Below are 17,447 nucleotides of genomic sequence, written 5' to 3'. Positions count from 1 at the left end.
ATCCCCCGGGAAGAGCTAGACGAAGTGGCTGGAGATAGGGAAGTCTGGGCTTCCCTGCTTAGGCTGCTGCCCCAGCGACCCGACCTCGGATAAGCGGAAGATGGATGGACATTACTTTTGGATGATACCACAAATTTAGGTGTCGATCCGATACCGAGTAGTTACAGGATCATACATTGGTCATATTAAATGTCCTCACATGTCCAGGGACGTATTCCCTGAGTTTATAAACATAGTATGAATTTTTTCAAAAGCAAAAAAGATTTTATGTTGATTATAAAAAATATTGATATAATCATAGTAGTATCGACTAGATATGCTATTGTATTTGGTATCATTAGAGTGGATGTTGGGTGTATATCCACCCAGGGCATTTGTTTACATTCAAGCGTGCTAGCTTTTGTTTGCGGCGAAGCCGGTGAACTATTTTATCCTACTACGATGTGTAGTGTAGCATGTTTAGCTATTCCTCGTCCTGCAGGGGTGATACTTGTAAGAAACTCACTTTATTTGTCTCCATGGAGGTGAGGATTATTTATTTAGAAGTAGCTAAAACACTGTTGACTGTGGATAGATGTTCGCTGCTAGCTAGCTATCCATGTCTTAAAGCACCTCCTCCACACTTTGTCTGCTTTGTAAGTACTTTGTGATTGTGCGCTGCCGAACATACTACTCTGCTGGTCAAACCAGCAATGTCATGATGTGACTACGCACCGTCATGCCCGGGAACCAGTACTTTTCAAACAGACTATAGTATAGTTTTTGATTCATTAGTCCCGTACTATACTAGTAATGTAGGGCTGGGCGATATGGCCTTTTTTTAATATCTCAATATTTTTAGGCCATATCGCGATACATGATATATATCTCGATATTTTGCCTTAACCTTGAATGAACACTTGATGCATATAATCACACCAGTATGATGATTCTATGTGTCTACATTAAAACATTCTTCATACTGCATTAATATATGCTCATTTTAAACTTTCATGCAGAGAAGGAAATCACAACTAAGTCAATTGACCAAAACTGTATTTATTAAACAGTTATTAAGCAGTGGCACAAACATTCATGTAATTTCAAAACAGAAAGTGCAAGATTGTCAGAGACATTTTAAAACAAGCTATTAGTGCACTTTTGTGCATGATGTCACTAAGATGACATCAAAACAACACTAAATTAAAGTGCACTTTTTGTACAGAACGCCACTATGATAGTTTAAAACAAATAAAGTGCACTTTTGTGGATGATTTTGTGGACTTGAGGCATCGAATGGAGATGTTTAAATGTGGAGTAAGTACTCTTCATTCTCTAGCGGGTGACTTTTCAAATGATGCTACATATTAGCAGTAATGCTACTTTTTGTAGCAACGCTTTAGCACCACACTTGACCAGTTACGGTTGTCTGTTCAACATATTCCCACTTGAAGCCCAACCACCGCCAGATGATGGACCTGCTGTTTTTTTGGGAATTGATTTTTCCTTCATTTGTTACCAGATTCACACTTTGGCTCCGCTAGCATCAAAGCTAACGTTACCCATGCTGCTACCTCTCTGCTCCACGAGGGCGTAAACGTATGTGACGTATGACGTGACAGCATGTGACGTGTGTAAGAAGGTGCGCTTTCTGTCTGTGAGAAGGACAGACAAGAAAGAGTGGGAATAGCCTGTAGTGTAATGCCAGCAGCTAAAAGCAACTGTGTGAGAACATATACTCGAATATCACGATGTAGTCATTTTCTATATCGCACAGAGACAAACCCGCGATATATCGATATATCGCCCAGCCCTATATTACTGGTATATCGTACAACCCTATTACACACAAGCTGTAGTTTTACTTTTTATTAACAGATTAGGAGATGCTAAAATTGCCATGTAAGATCGCTAATACTAATCAGTAGCATTGAAATAAATAAAGTATAAATAAAGTTTGATTGATTAGCAAAGCCAATTTATATTAGCATCAAGCTAGCAAGTCTTATTTTACTCACAGTTAGGATTGTACGATGTACTGGTACTAATAAAGTTCAGCGGTACTAATGATTTCAAAAAGTCACCATACTGCCTTTGAAAATACTTATTTTTTGTTCGTGCACCTGATGACGCGCCTTAGTGACATTGCTGGTAATGCAAGCCACGGTGCATGTTGGTCAACACATGCACAGAGCACTTACAAACAGGAACAGTGTGAAGAAAGAAAAGCAAGAATGGACATATTTGGCTTTAAAACTAACAATAGAAAACTAACAATAAAGTTGAATACCAAGTTCAAGAGCCGTATATACTCGGTACTATAATGATTATATTGATATTTAAATTATTAAAAATAAATCTTGTAATTTTTGGGGGCTGGTTTATGGACTTAGGAAACATGCAAGAGCTTTAAGTATGACCAATGTGTGATCCTGTAACTACTTGGTATTGGATATATACCCATATTTGTAGTGTCACCTAAAACTAATGTAAAGTGTCCAAACAACAGAAGAATAAGTCATTATTACATTTGAACAGAAATGTATATAGAACATGTAAAGGACAATAAATGTACAAGTTGACTAATAATCTATCCATGCATTTTCTACCGCTTGTGAAGTGAAGGGAATTACATTTATATAGCGCTTTTTCTCTAGTGACTCAAAGCACTTTACATAGTGAAACCCAATATCTAATTTTTTACATTTAAACCAGTGTGGGTGGCACTGGGAGCAGGTGGGTAAAGTGTCCAAGGGCAAAACGGCAGTGACTAGGATGGCGGAAGCGGGGATCGAACCTGCAACCCTCAAGTTGCTGGCACGGCTGCTCTACCAACCGAGCTATTCCGCCCCGCCTGTCCCTCATAATTTTAACAAAATGATACAATCAGAAATGACACAATAAGTTACTGCATATGTCAGCAGCCAAATTAGGAGCCTTTGTAACCTGATTGCATAGTCACTACTAAAAGAACATAGTGTCTAGTATGTTCAATATCGTATGTAAAAACTAAATTATTTTTTGTTGGCAATAAGAAACATAAGATTTTCTGTTCAAATAAAGACAATAATGCCATTTTTTAAAACGTATGAAAGTATCGAAATACATTTTGGTACTGGTACCAAAATATTGGTATCAAGACAACCTTAGTATATACTGTATAGTAAGCCAGTTATCAAGTGGGTGGTCCTCCATGACAATGTGTCATCATTCTGTGGGAGGATATTGAATATAATTTTAATTATGTTGTTTTTTTGATTTATTATTGTAGTACATCCATCATAGTCCCGGCAACTCCCGAAGAGGATTTGGCATTGACTGCGCCATCTTGTCCTGCCAAGTATATTTTCACACTTTTTTAACACACCTAAACACATCTTTACTATACATTCTGCTGTACTGAAATTTAAACTTTGATGTCATTCTCATAGGTGTACATCAGTCAAATCCTTGTGGCTTCAGCTTTAGGTTCCGTCGTGGAAGCCGTTGGCAGCGTGCGTGTTATTCCCCTCATGGCGTCCGGGGGCTCACTCTTTGGATTTCTCACCGCCTGCTTCCTGGTCATTTACCCCTCACCACATAATGGGTAAATAACACTTAATTTAAATAAATTTTTTCAGTTCAGTTTATTTATTTATATAGCACATTTTTGGGGAGAAAAGGACAAAATTCACTAAAGTGGGGAAAACATGGTGTATTATTTGTCTTATGTTTTGATCTAAAACTACTTACCAAAGTAATCAAATATATTGACAAACATGCTTTTTACACATGGCATGTAGTTTACAATGTGGGACCACAAAACAAATTCAACAAAATAATCATTGTTTTTCACATTCATAATAAGTTGAAACATTTTGACATACCGTATTTTCTAGACTATGGAGCGCACCAGATGGCATGGCTCGGCTGCTAGAGCGACATGCTAGCAACGTGAGAGTTGCCTGGTTCGATCCCCAGCTTCCGCCATCATAGTCACGTCCGCTGTGTCCTTGAGCAAGACACTTCACCCTTGCTCCTAATGCCAGCCCCAGCCGTCAATGTGTAAATGTGGAAATGGTGCAAAGTGCTTTGAGTACCTTGAAAGTCAAAAAGCGCTTTACAAATATAACCCAAGCCACACCCACTCAATTTTAAAAGAAGAAAATATTTTCTCATGTATTACCAGCACCAGACTATATGCTACAGATGTATTTGTTGTGAAATTAGTTAGGTAAAAAATATTTTGTAAATGTTTATTTACATACCTTAATCGTTTCCAAATGGTGTCTGTAACAAGGCAGTAAAACGACTGATCAAACAAAACAGAAGTCATCATCATGGACCCACTAGCTTCGGAAGCTCGCTCTCCAATCAGCTAAACAGACTCAGTAACTCCATAGTGAAGTTTTCGTGAATTTACAAAACTGAAGCAATACAAACAGAAGACCATTGTAAGATAATATTACTAACAGAGACACTTGTAAACGTGTTAACAAAGTAGAGAACGCTAACAACGCTAGCTTGATTTCATTTCGATAGCACAAAAACATTTCTCCAGACATCACACATGGGACGGTTTAGCAGGTATAAATTGTTTTAGTTCTACTGTAAAACTTACAAACGTTGCTTGGAGTGATGAGTGAAGAATCCTAACGATTAGTACCGCTATTGACGCCTAGAAGACGAACTGCAATTTTACTTCCATATGAAAGCACTCGTCTAAACAGAAGGGCAATGCACCGCCGCAATAATTGCAGTGAGTGAACTCGTCCAAAAGATAGCGCCTTAGCACAAACCAAAGCACAATATTGTGTATTTGCTTTGTTTTTGTTTTATTCAAATATTTGCATTTTGACTGTGAGAGGAAAACAAATCATAAATCAGCTGCACTCTTTTGTAAGCCATAGGGGGAAAAAAGTAGCGACTTATAGTCCGGATTTTACGGTACATGCTTTTTTGCACCAAAGGGACGGCGTGGCGCAGTGGGAGAGTGGCCGTGCGCTACCCGAGGGTCCCTGGTTCAAATCCCACCTAGTACCAACCTCGTCACGTCCGTTGTGTCCTGAGCAAGACACTTCACCCTTGCTCCTGATGGGTGCTGGTTGGCGCCTTGCATGGCAGCTCCCTCCATCAGTGTGTGAATGTGTGTGTGAATGGGTAAATGTGGAAGTAGTGTCAAAGCGCTTTGAGTACCTTGAAGGTAAAAAAGCGCTATACAAGTACAACCCATTTATCATTTATTTATTAAACATCGAGTTCACATTATATGTACATATTTTTACAATGATATTGTGTAAAAAAATGAATAAAATTTACAGTGTGTACTGTTTTGTCATAAACAACATGCCAAAACATTTGAATTTAAACACAAAATTTGGAGATACATGCTTTTCACACATGACACACCGGGTCCAATATATGAAGACGTTTTCAAAAATATATATCAAATAAAATATATGTAAAAGTAAAACATTCAGGACATACATGTTTCTTGCGCACAACATCTACTTAAAGTTGTATTCAAATATATTTATATACATATGTTTTGTAAAAATCATACTCGAGATACAGTACATTACCTCACCCTAAGATAAATAAACCACAACATTTGAAAATACATGCTTTTTGCACATGACATGCAAGTTCTGATATTTCAACGTATTCTTACCATGAAACAAAAGCCAAAAATCTTCCAATTTTTTTTCAATAATACTAAACGACAACATTGGGGACGTATATTTCTTTTTAGTGCAAAGTTTTGATAATTTTCATGCTTACATGGTAACGTTATGATGGAAAGGAGGTGGGATCGACCAAAGCACCAAAACAGAAAACAAAATATATAACTTTTTTTTTTTTAAGTAAAAAAATTGGACATACAGGGTTTTTTCGCACAACATCTGCTTCACTTTATATTCACATATTTCATCGGAAAGAACACAAAAAAAATCTTAAATTAAAATGAGAAAACAATTCATAATCTAGGTACATTTTTGTGGTTTACAATATTCCAAAACAAATTAAAAAAAATAAACCACAAAATTTGGAGATGTATGCTTTTCACACGACATGCATCTTCTTTCAAAATTTCAAAATTGCCGACATACATATTTTTGGGATTTTTTTTTGCAAAATGACGTTAACTTCCATGATCACATAAAATTTTGATTGACAGGGAGGCGGGATCGACCAAAGCATCAGAGAAACAGGCTTTAACGACACCCGGCAGCAAAACGCCGCAGGAGAAACCGAGCTTCTTGAAGCTCAACAAGTCGGGAAAGGCCACCACGACCACCACTTCCTGTCACATGGAGAATGAATCAGCTCTGTGATAGGCCAACCATCATCATCATCATCCTCTTGCTGCAAAGGCCTCTACCTGAATAGAATCCTTCCATTTCTCTCTGTCTTGGTCCAGACGTGAGTACTCGGCACGTCAAAAAAAATGGGATGGTCTCCATCTTTCAGGAAACCTCAAGGGACTCGTCTCTCTCATACGCGCACACACACACACACACACACACATGCCCACACGAACGTTACTGACAAACTTCGACTCCTCGAAGCTCTTTAAAAACGTTCTTCTTCCTCCAGTTGGATGCGTGATGAATGCCACTTTGAAGCTTTAAGACTCTCCAGACTTTCACACTTGAAATCAAAGAGCCCAAAGCCTGCTTGTGGGTGATGCAATTATAATAACAATATTAATAATAACACCGATTGAGCCCCAAAAAGGACTGCAAAGGACATCTTGTCATTCCAGGACAACATAATGAAGCTGCCTGTATATAATTAGTTTTTTAAGTGAAATTCCATAAGACATATTCACATATATATATATATATATGTATGTATATATATATATATATATATATATATATATATATATATATATATATATATATATATACATACACATAAATAACATATAGAGTATAGGGGGCATTATTATTATCCCAAATGATTTATTTGCATGATGTGAGATTTTATGACAAATGCTGCACCGTTCGCGAAGCAGAGAGGAGAAGGCCCTGTCTACTTCCTCTCTTTTCTGCCTCTCCTTGTTAGCTTTTACAAAATGCTGATCGCACAATAGCTCGTACTGAATGACTGCACATTACCTAGGGGAAAAACAACTATAAAGTTATTCATGAGTCTCTTAGGAGATTATTTGGAGGGTGTCTGTTGCTGGAACTCAACTGAAACAAAAAAACAACAATAATATGCTTGCTGTATAAAATCAGATCCAGTAGATATTTGCTATTGGCAAAAAATACGAATAATGCATTAAAAATGCCGTTTTTTGATACCCTAAATTGAACTCACAGCATCCTGTCTTGCCTCTACTTGGTAAAAAATGTTAAGTGAATTGACTTGAGAAAACCACCACAGTACTCTTTTTCTTCTCCTGTAGATAACGCCATCAAACCATTTTTCTCCTGCGGATAGAGCCATCAAACCGTTTTTTTCCCCCATGTAGATTACGCCAACAAACCATTTTTTCCCTCCTGCGGATAGCGCCATCAAAATAGTTTTTTCTGCTGCAGATAGCACCATGAAATCATTCCCCCCCTGCAGATAGCGCCATCAAACCACTTATAGGTTACCATTAGAAAAAAAAATATTCTTTCCAATTTAAGTCAGAGAACAGAACTCTGCGAATATGCGCAACAGCAAATGTTAAACCGCCAATAGACAGACTCTACTGTTTGTATCTCCATTCCTTTTCAGTTTTAATCGGGCAAAACCGTTTTTTTTTTTTTTTTGCACGTCTCATCATGTTCATGCAAAAACTGGTACCAACAAATTACAGTGTCTTTTTCTGCTATTCTGATTTTTTTTTTTTGTCAAAACCTGTTAAAGTTTTTAGCATGTTCTTACTCAAAACCATTATTACAAAGTGTTTACAAACTTTGAAATTTAAAATTTTTTGATTGGAAGACACTTGTTTTTGTTTAGTTTGGGGATACATGCATTTTCCGATTGATACATGCTACTGGGAAAAAAACACAAAAATACGTATGATTTCCAACTATCCAAAACTTCCAACGTTCTTGCTAATAATTTTGTGTTATGTTTTTATCGGTAAACACAAACAAAAACAATTTGGAGATACAGTTCATGTCGTTTTACACCTGACGTGGTTTCCGATATACAGTATGAACATACTTTTATAGGAAAACAAGAATATCTTAGTTTCTTCCTTAATTAAAAACTTTCATCATCTGTTTGTATTTTACATATTTTTATCGGGAAGAAAACACATAAAGAAAAAAATTGGAGGGACATGCATTTTCGAATCTGACGTAGTTTTCGATATGTGATTGTTTTTTATCGGAAAACCGTAAAAAAATGGTGCTTTCTACCTTGATCCAATACTTTGAAAGTCTGATTGTTTTATTTTGTTTGTGTCAAGTAGAACACATGCAAACAAAAACAATTTGGAGATACATGTTGTCTTACACCTGACATGGTTTCCGATACTGAACACGTTTTTATCAAAAAACTAAAAAAATATCCTAGGCTACCTGAATCAAAAACTTCCAGCGTCTGTTTTATGTTTTTTACATGGTTTTATCGGGAGGAAAACGCATACACAAAAAATTTTAAATACACTTTACATAGTTTTAGATATATAAACATGTTTTTTTATCGGAAAACCTAATAAATTGTAGTTTCTCCCTCAATCAAAAACTTCCAACGTCTGGTTAATGCTGTATTTTAAATGTTTCTGTCAGGAAGAACACAATACAAACAAACAAAAAATTGGCGATACATGCCTTCTCACACCAGACGTGGTTTTCGATATGTGATCGTGTTTTTATCCGAAAACCAAAAACATTTTTTTTTAATGGTTGATTTGGTTGTTGTTTTATTTTCCATTTTTAATTCGGAAAAAAACACCCAGACAAAAACTATTTGGGTATACATGTCTTTGTATGGACTTTGTACTAAATATATAGTTTCATGTAAATGCAGGAATGCTTTTGGGAATGACGCTTAATGTTTAAGTTTAAAAAATAACCTGCAACTTGGCAGATTTAGTCGTAGTTCTGCTGAAGTTGAAGTGGGCCAAATGTCGTCATCAGGAGAGAAATTGTTGTTTGAATCAGAAGCCCTTGTGCTTGTTAGCATGTTAGCCTAGCATGTCGTGTTTTAAGGGAAAAGAGAGGTGTAGTTAAAGCAAATTAAATACTTTTTTTGGACTTAGAGACTCAGAATGGAGAAGTCCAACAACCAATGAACGCAGCACGCACTCAGGAAAGTTGCGTGCTAAGTGGTTGTTTTTTTTTGTGCTGCGTTTTGCAACATTTCTCCCGCTCTGAGGAAGGCAGAAGGGAGATAACAGATGACTCGGTTAAGTCTGAGTTTTTTTCTTTCTTTCTTTTTTTTTTTTTAAACGAATGTCACAACTGCTGATGATGCTGGACAAACCAACTTAAACTTAGTAAAAGTTTGATTTCGTCTTTTCTTAAGAGTGCATTAGAAATGTTTGCTGGCTTGCTCTCTGTGAATGTTTCCACATCTATTTTTGAAAAAGGTTTATGTCTCCCTAAATGTAATTCTGTGACTGCAGGTTGTTTCAGCAGAGCAGCAAAATGTGCTCCTGCTGTGAAACTGAAGTGACAAAAGTTGGCAAAAAGAACCAAATAGTTGAAGTGTGATTGACGCTTTTGTAACCACGAGGCTGGTAAAAATCTGTTATTTGGTGGAAGTAATAGAATTTAAATGTAGTTATGTGTGCATGTAACATTTATGACATTTACAGTTTATACACGACACCAAAATCTTGTAGTTCTTACCTTTTCTTCTGTACACATCAGTATTTGGGCCGCGCTGAAAAGAACAATGTCAAATTAATTCGAATTACTCCTCATCTTTTTTTTTATCTTGTAATATTTCAACTTTATTCTCCTGAAAATTACCACGTTTTTGTTACAGCTTAGTTCACCTAAACTAAAACAACTTTTTTATGGTGATAATTGACTATAATTTCTTGAAAATTACCACATTTTTGTTTGAATATTATAACTATAATCCGCTAGAATGAAACCATTTTATGTCATAATATCTTATATTGTGACATAAATCTCGCATGATAACTTCACTTTATTCTGGTAAAATGACAACTTTTTTTCCCTGTAATTTTACATCCATCCATCCATCCTTTTTCAACCGCACTCGGCCGGAAGGTAGTGTACACCCTGGACAAGTCGCCACCTGATCGCAGGGCAGATAGACATTGTTTTTGTAGTATTTCGTCTTTGTTGTTTTTAAAAAATCACTTTGTTTTAAATTATGATATTATTCTCATATTACAACTATATTCTTGTAATACAGGATTATGATTAATATCGTGACTAAATTCTCATGACGTCATAATACGGGTTTTTTCTCATAATATCACAACTTTATTAGTGAAATATTATTATACATCATACTATATTATATTAAGATATTTTTAAAATTATCATATGACTTTATTCTTATTATAAATGTTATAACTTTATTTCCTTGCCATTTTGACTATATTATCCTAAAATTACAAAACAAATGTACTCTGTTCGTTGAAATTTTACTTTATTGTGTTAATATTGTGATTTTTTTTTTCCATTATATTACAACTTAATTCTTGTCACAAAAAATATCAAAACTTTTTTTTAAATAACATTGCGACTTTTTAGAATTCAGAGGGTTTTTTTCTTGCAGTACTGTGACTTTATTGTCATATTACAACTTTATTCTTGTAGTCTTCTGACTTTGTTTTTTGAAAAACACTTTTGTAAAATTATGACTTAAGATAGTTTTTCTCACACCATTATGACTTTATTCTTGGGAAAAAAAACAATCAGAATAAGGTGACTTTATTTCCTATAACATTAATTTCTATGTAAAAATTAGAAAGAAAAAGGACAGTTTAAAAAAAAAAAGTTTATTGGAATTTTTGCATTTCTATTATTATTTTTCTGTTATTTCTCTTATTTCTTTTTAGTGTGGCCCTAATACTTCTTGATGCTTGTGTCAACATATTTTTTGTTTTTTAAAGACGTGCTCAGTTTGAGTAAGTTCCCTTTTTCTTTTTTTCTTTTTTAAAGTAGAAAGGACTAAAGCACTTTAAAGACTGAGGCAATGGTTTTCTGTGTTGTAAATGTGCAGGAGGTGGAGGAGGAGGATGACACTCCTTGTTTAACAACTTGAGGGTCTTATGTGTCATTTTATATGTTTTCCAAATGTATTTACCCTCAAAAGTTCCACGCCTTTTGTCGGAATGTTCCGCCATGCTCGCATGGCATGCTGGGAGCTTAAAATCTTTTTTTTTTTTTAATTTTGGTTTCCATCTTTAAGACAAAAACGTAATGAATGTTTGGTTGGGTGGCTGACATTGCACAAACCTTGCACATGAAAATGTAACAGAAAAAATAGCTATGGATATTTACTGTAATTTCTATGTAGCCTGCAAGAGAAATTATGTTAAGGGGATGTTACTCTCTCTCTCTATTTGTGTGTGTGTGTGTGTGTGTGTGTGTGTGTGTGTGCGTGCGTGTGTGTGCACGCGTGCGTGCGTGTGTGCGTGCGTGTGTGTGTGTGTCAGTCAAACGTTTTTTTGAAAAAGTGTCAACCTGGTTTACACCTTGCGATGGAGTTCTTAAAAGTTGTCATCCTTTTTGTGGGGATGTTTTTACTTTTGATTAGATTGTTTGATGTTTGACAGAGGCACCCATGTATGAGTGGCCATCGGTTGCCTAGGCAACGCTGCCTGTGTGCCTCAGGTCAAGTGTGCAATGATTATGATGAATTAAGTGTATATGCACATAAATATATATACACACACAAAAACACACACACACACATATATATATATATATATATATATATACATATATATATATATATATATATATATATATATATATATATATATATATATATATATATATATATATAAACTACCTAAATAATGGGAAGTTCTCTTTACGTCCTTATTAATGCCTTCTGTCATTTAAAAAATGTTGTAAGTAAACTTTTAGTTTCCCCTCTTCTTTTTGCTGCTATGGGAAAAAAATATTATTTTTTTCAGTGGCTTTGTTTTCTATATAAAACCTGTGTATATTAATACATACACAAATATTATATATATATATATGTATATATATATATATATATAGCTTAATGTTGTGTAAATATGCTTGATCTTTCATCGCATACAATAGATTGACTCTGGATGATGAAACTGTATGAAATGCACCTTTTTAAAAATGATTTAGACTAACAGCAGTGACTCTTGTTTTATTTCGGTCCCTTTTTTTTTTTACACTATGCAAACACCAAAAACAATTTATAAAAAAAATGAAAGGTCCAACTTTATTTTTGTGGATTTTATTTGTTAAAAAAAGGGGGGGGGGAACACACCCAAAAAACCCTAAAAATATTGAATTATTGGGATGTTTAGTCGAGTAATTTTAAGAAACAATTACATTTTTATAGTATTTTTCTCAGTATTTTGATGATCCAATTATTTGATTTAACAGCATAAATATAATAATACATAGATAATCATATTGTATTATATTTAGATGTTAAATTATATAGGTCTATATTTTTATTGTCGCTATCCAGCACAAAGCAAACATATTTTGGGGATTTCTTTTTTAAAATAAAACATTTTGAAAAATTATTAATTATCATGAAATTTACAACTTATGCGTCATTAAGATAAGAAAAAAAATGATACCAGACAAAAAACCGTCACGACTCACGAGAGCGGTAACGTGACGTTTGCATGTTTTGCTTCTTTGCTCGTGACGGCCAGACAGGGTTTGAGAAAACGTCGACGTTCACGTCAGAAAGGAACCTGAAACTGCTGTGTGCGTAAGTGATCATGTGACCTGCCTGCTGAGTGTGTAAAGTTACACTACGTGAACTCTAATGACCTCAAAAAATGGCTCATGTATTGGATGCCATTCCTCTGGTGACACACTTGAACATTTTTGTGTATGCCTTTTTGTCCTGTTTCATATTTGGCTGCAACGCAAGTTCCTATCTGTACTTGTAACTGTGACGGTACGAACCCAACACTGCCCTCTAGTGGAGCATGCTGAATAGTGATTTCCCGCGTAGCCCAATAAGAATTATTAAAACAGACCTAAATAGCCAAATGTAAGAGATCCATGTTAGTAATATGCCATATAGTAATAATTCGTATTGTAATATATATAATATATATTGTTAAAGTTATGTTGATTAAATAAAAATACATTCATATTAATATTTTTTTTCCAACCACAGTACATGAAAATAAAGTTTTGTGTGGAAGAGCAAGCCCTCCGACATAATTTATTTCATATTTCACTTCCTGGGCTTCACGGTGGAAGAGGGTTTAGTGCATCTGCCTCACAATACGAAGGTCCTGAGTAGTCCTGGGTTCAATCCCGGGCTCGGGGTCTTTCTGTGTGGAGTTTGCATGTTCTCCCCGTGACTGCGTGGGCTTCCTCCCACTTCCAAAGACATGCACCTGGGGATAGGTTGATTGGCAACACTAAATTGGCCCTAGTGTGTGAATGTTGTCTGTCTATCTGTGTTGGCCCTGTGATGAGGTGGCGACTTGTCCAGGGTGTACGTTGCCTTCAGCCCGATTGTAGCTGAGATAGGCGCCAGCGCCCCCCACGACCCCAAAGGGAATAAGCGGTAGGAAATGGATGGAAGGATTTCACTTCCTGTAAGTACTAGACAGGTGTCCCAAGACTTAACATGTGTTCATACCGCAACACTGCTCTCTAGTGGACAACCTTGGATTTTTTTCCATTTGAGTGGTACTCAGTATATTTCAAATACTGACGACACGGACAAAAAAAATGAGACCTCTTCATTATTTCCTAACGACACTTGGATTAGTTTGGTGTGGAAGAGCATATTACTTCCATTATTAGCTTCATTAATGCATTTTTTTTTTCAAAATTGCTATATGGACAACTAAGAATATAATACCACTACATGAACAAAAAAAAGCTCCATAAAGAATTTGGACGAGTTCTGTGAGGAAGAACGAGCCCATCAAACAACATAAATGAACATAAATGTGTTCTACTATTCACTTCCTGCAGGTGCACACTAATTGTACACGTATACTTTAGTCCATACACTACAGGGGGTGTCAAAAGTGCGGCCTGGGGGTTATTTGTGGCCAGCAGTTCATTTTTAACGGCTCGCGGCACAAAATACTTATAAAAAACAATACAAAAGACAAAAATAGGTGGAATAAAAGAGCAAACAGGTGAACTTTTGACTGTGACAGTATATATTCATATATACCTTTTTGTATGTATATATGTATATGTTCATATATGTGTATAAGGATATGTACATATGCATATGTATATCTATGAATGCATATATATATACATATATATATATACATATATATGTATATATGTGTGTATACTTATATGTATGTCCATACATGCTGTATATACATATATCCATATATATTCACAGTATGTATAGAGCTACATATAAATTTATACAGTATGTATGGACATACATATAAATATATATATGTGTATATATATGTATGTATATATACATATGTGTTAATATACATATATATACATATATACATGTATATATGTATGTATATTTATATGTAGGTCTACATACTATATATATATATATATATATATATATATATATATATAATGTATATTATATATATATAATATACATTATATATATAATGTATATATATATATATATATATGTATATATATATATATATATATATATATATATATATATAATGTATATATATAATGTATATATATATATATATATATGTATGGACATACATATAAATATACATATCTATATATGTGTATATATATATATGTATGTATATTTATATGTAGGTCTATATATATATATATATATATATATATATATGTAGACCCACATATATAATATATGCACACACACATATATATATATATAAATATTTATATATATATACACGTATGTATGTATATATAAACATGTGTATATATATATATATTTATATGTATATATATCTATCTATATATATCTATATATAGATAGATATATATATAATAAATAATACCCAAGTGGTCCCCGTATGCTTTAATTTTTCAGTATGCGGCCCTCAGTGGAAAAAACTTTGGACACCCCCGACAAAGAACAATACATAATGGAAATACAAGCATACTGCACTGTAATGGATGATCTTGGAACATGTTCTATTTTCATGGTCCTGTACTTTGAGACGGACCGTTCCTCAGTACTCAGATAACTTTAGTGTGAAAGAAGGCCATCAAACGCAGCAGGTGACCTTTGACCTCACGTCCGTGTTATTGGACCGTTCCAACAGACGCACACTCGTGTGCATGTTTGTGATCGACGACGGCAGTATCGGGGGTTGTGGGCGCGCTGGTCAGCGTGAGCGCAGCCACTCTGTGAGCAATCGCCACGGCCGCGCCCGCGCTCTTGCTAAACCCCGCCTCCCGTTGTCTCCTGCGTGCTCTCCACACCCTCTTGAAGCTGTCCGTCACCAGGCAGTACACCACCGGATCCAGGCAGCTGTTCAGGCTGCTCAGCGTCACAGTAATGTGGTAAGCCAGCACGTGCCCCGTCGCCGGGTGACCCTCGGCTCCCACGCGGACGCCGGAGTACACCAACACCTGGCGGACATGGAAGGGCGTGAAGCAGACTGTGAAGACGAGGAGGACGGCGGTCAGCAGCTTGATGGCGCGCGCCTTTCTCGCCCTGCTGTGCTGGTGCGCCGTCAGACCCCCGCCGGTGGAGAGGAAGCAGGCCACGCGCAGGGTGAAGCCGACCACGGCCAGCAGGGGCAGCAGGAACTCCAGGATGGTGATGTACAAGAGAGCAGGAAGGACCACGCAGGAAGTGCTCAGCTCAAGCGCCGTTGTCTGTAACGGGGTTAACAATTATTGGAATCTTTATTGACTTGTGACTTGGAGGACAGAGTAAAACAACTTGCACTGAGCCTAGTCTATAAAATCCGCTACACCTCCTTGATACCGAAGTACATGTCAAACTACTTCCTTAATGACCGCCATAACCACAACACCAGGAGGAGCTCCACAAACCACGTAAAACCCAGATTCCGATCTAACAAAGGTCTTAACTCATTCTCTTTCTATGCCACATCAATGTGGAATGCACTCCCAACAGGTGTAAAAGTAAGTGCATCTCTATCCTCCTTCAAAACCGCTCTAAAACAACACCTCCAGGCAACTTTAACACTTTACTAGTACCCTCCTCCATTCACATCCCATCTCCCCGATTTATAAACAACTAAATGTACTTCTAATGTATATACTTGATCTTATGCTATCTGAACTCACTATGTTCTCTGCCGGCTGTACATATCCTACTAAATAAGACCTACATTGTTTCAATGTCCACATTTCTCTGTTGATGCAATTGTTGATGATTGAAGTACTGATATCAACCAAAGCTCCTCATCCCACCCCCGGGATTGTAAATAATGTAAATAATTCAATGTATATACTATGATGATTAACTTGTGTGATGACTGTATTATGCTGATAGTATATATTTGTACCATGAATTGATTAACGTGGACCCTGACTTAAACAAGTTGAAAAACTTAATTGGGGTGTTACCATTTAGGGGTCAATTGTACGGAATATGTACTGAACTGTGCAATCTACTAATAAAAGTATCAATGAGTGTGTTGGCGTGTATTGACCTGGAAGGAGTAGGTGACCACCACTGCTAGCGTCCACACGACTACACTGACACACCTGGCCGCGCCTGTGCTCCTCCAGGGAAGTAGCGTGCACGACGCGTGCACCACCGCCAGGTAGCGATCGATGCAGATGCTGCCAGGAGACAGCGATGACGATGCATGAAGATACTGAGGTACAAGACCACCCACCTGGTGAGGAAGAGGATGCTGCAGTACATGTTGACGAAGTAGCTGAAGGCGTGCACGTAAGCACAGGCCTCGCAGCGCCCGCCGCTGTGGTACAGGGCTATGCGGGCGGGCAGCGACAGCGCCACCAGCAGGTCGGCCACAGCTAAATTCACCGTGTACACCGCCGAAGCCGACTGCGTGTGGTGCGGCCCGCAAAAGACGTACAGAGCCAGGCCGTTGAGGACCACCCCCAGCACCAGCATCACGCCGTTGCACACCTGCCGGGTCAAATCATTATACAAATATATGTAAATGAGCACACATTCATGTTTTGTTTCGCCATGGCCTCACCATGAGGGAGACCCACACAGCGTAGAAGTCGTAATACAGCTGCATGTCCAGGTGGGCTAACTTGTGCAGGTAGGGCGCCCCCCACCCGCTGCAGTTAGCAGTGTCAGATGTCACGGGGGTCTCAGACGTAGAGGTGGTGGCAGTGTCAAGGAGAAGCTCCATTGGGAGGGAGCTGAGGAGGAACACTTTATTACTACCTTTATTACCTTTATTACTACCTTGG

At 36.8% G+C, this 17,447-nt stretch overlaps 2 protein-coding genes across 5 annotated transcripts in view; one reads left to right on the top strand and one right to left on the bottom strand.

The window, feature by feature from the left end:
• The window catches only part of LOC133557776 (solute carrier family 45 member 4), a 106,350-nt gene extending 94,116 nt beyond the window's left edge, over positions 1-12,234 (top strand). For all 4 annotated transcript variants that reach the window (XM_061908557.1, XM_061908554.1, XM_061908555.1 and 1 more), the window contains 3 exons: positions 3,251-3,319; positions 3,411-3,565; positions 6,137-12,234. In XM_061908557.1, coding sequence (XP_061764541.1) covers positions 3,251-3,319; positions 3,411-3,565; positions 6,137-6,293 — 381 coding nt within the window. In that variant the 3' untranslated portion in view covers positions 6,294-12,234. The remainder of the gene's footprint in view (positions 1-3,250; positions 3,320-3,410; positions 3,566-6,136) is intronic.
• Positions 12,235-15,243: 3,009 nt separating this feature from the next.
• LOC133557048 (G-protein coupled receptor 20) lies at positions 15,244-17,447 on the bottom strand. The gene is made up of 4 exons (XM_061907322.1): positions 17,225-17,447; positions 16,895-17,151; positions 16,706-16,838; positions 15,244-15,899 (listed from the first exon to the last, which is right to left on the bottom strand). Exons 1-4 carry the CDS (start codon positions 17,384-17,386, stop codon positions 15,321-15,323), a joined length of 1,131 nt encoding a protein of 376 aa, XP_061763306.1. The 5' UTR covers positions 17,387-17,447; the 3' UTR covers positions 15,244-15,320.

The sequence above is a fragment of the Nerophis ophidion genome, linkage group LG08 (assembly GCF_033978795.1).
Source record: "Nerophis ophidion isolate RoL-2023_Sa linkage group LG08, RoL_Noph_v1.0, whole genome shotgun sequence".
Lineage (NCBI taxonomy): Eukaryota > Metazoa > Chordata > Actinopteri > Syngnathiformes > Syngnathidae > Nerophis > Nerophis ophidion.
Note: the sequence above shows the minus strand (reverse complement) of the source record. Positions and strands in the feature narration are given on the sequence as shown.

Coding starts and splice junctions, on each gene's coding strand:
- LOC133557048 (XM_061907322.1), bottom strand. CDS start 17,386: ATGGAGCTTCTCCTTGACACTGCCACCACCTCTACGTCTGAGACCCCC. Junction 17,152..17,224: donor CTGTGTGGGTCTCCCTCATG/GTGAGGCCATGG, acceptor TTGACCCGGCAG/GTGTGCAACGGCGTGATGCT. Junction 16,839..16,894: donor AGCATCCTCTTCCTCACCAG/GTGGGTGGTCTT, acceptor GTCTCCTGGCAG/CATCTGCATCGATCGCTACC.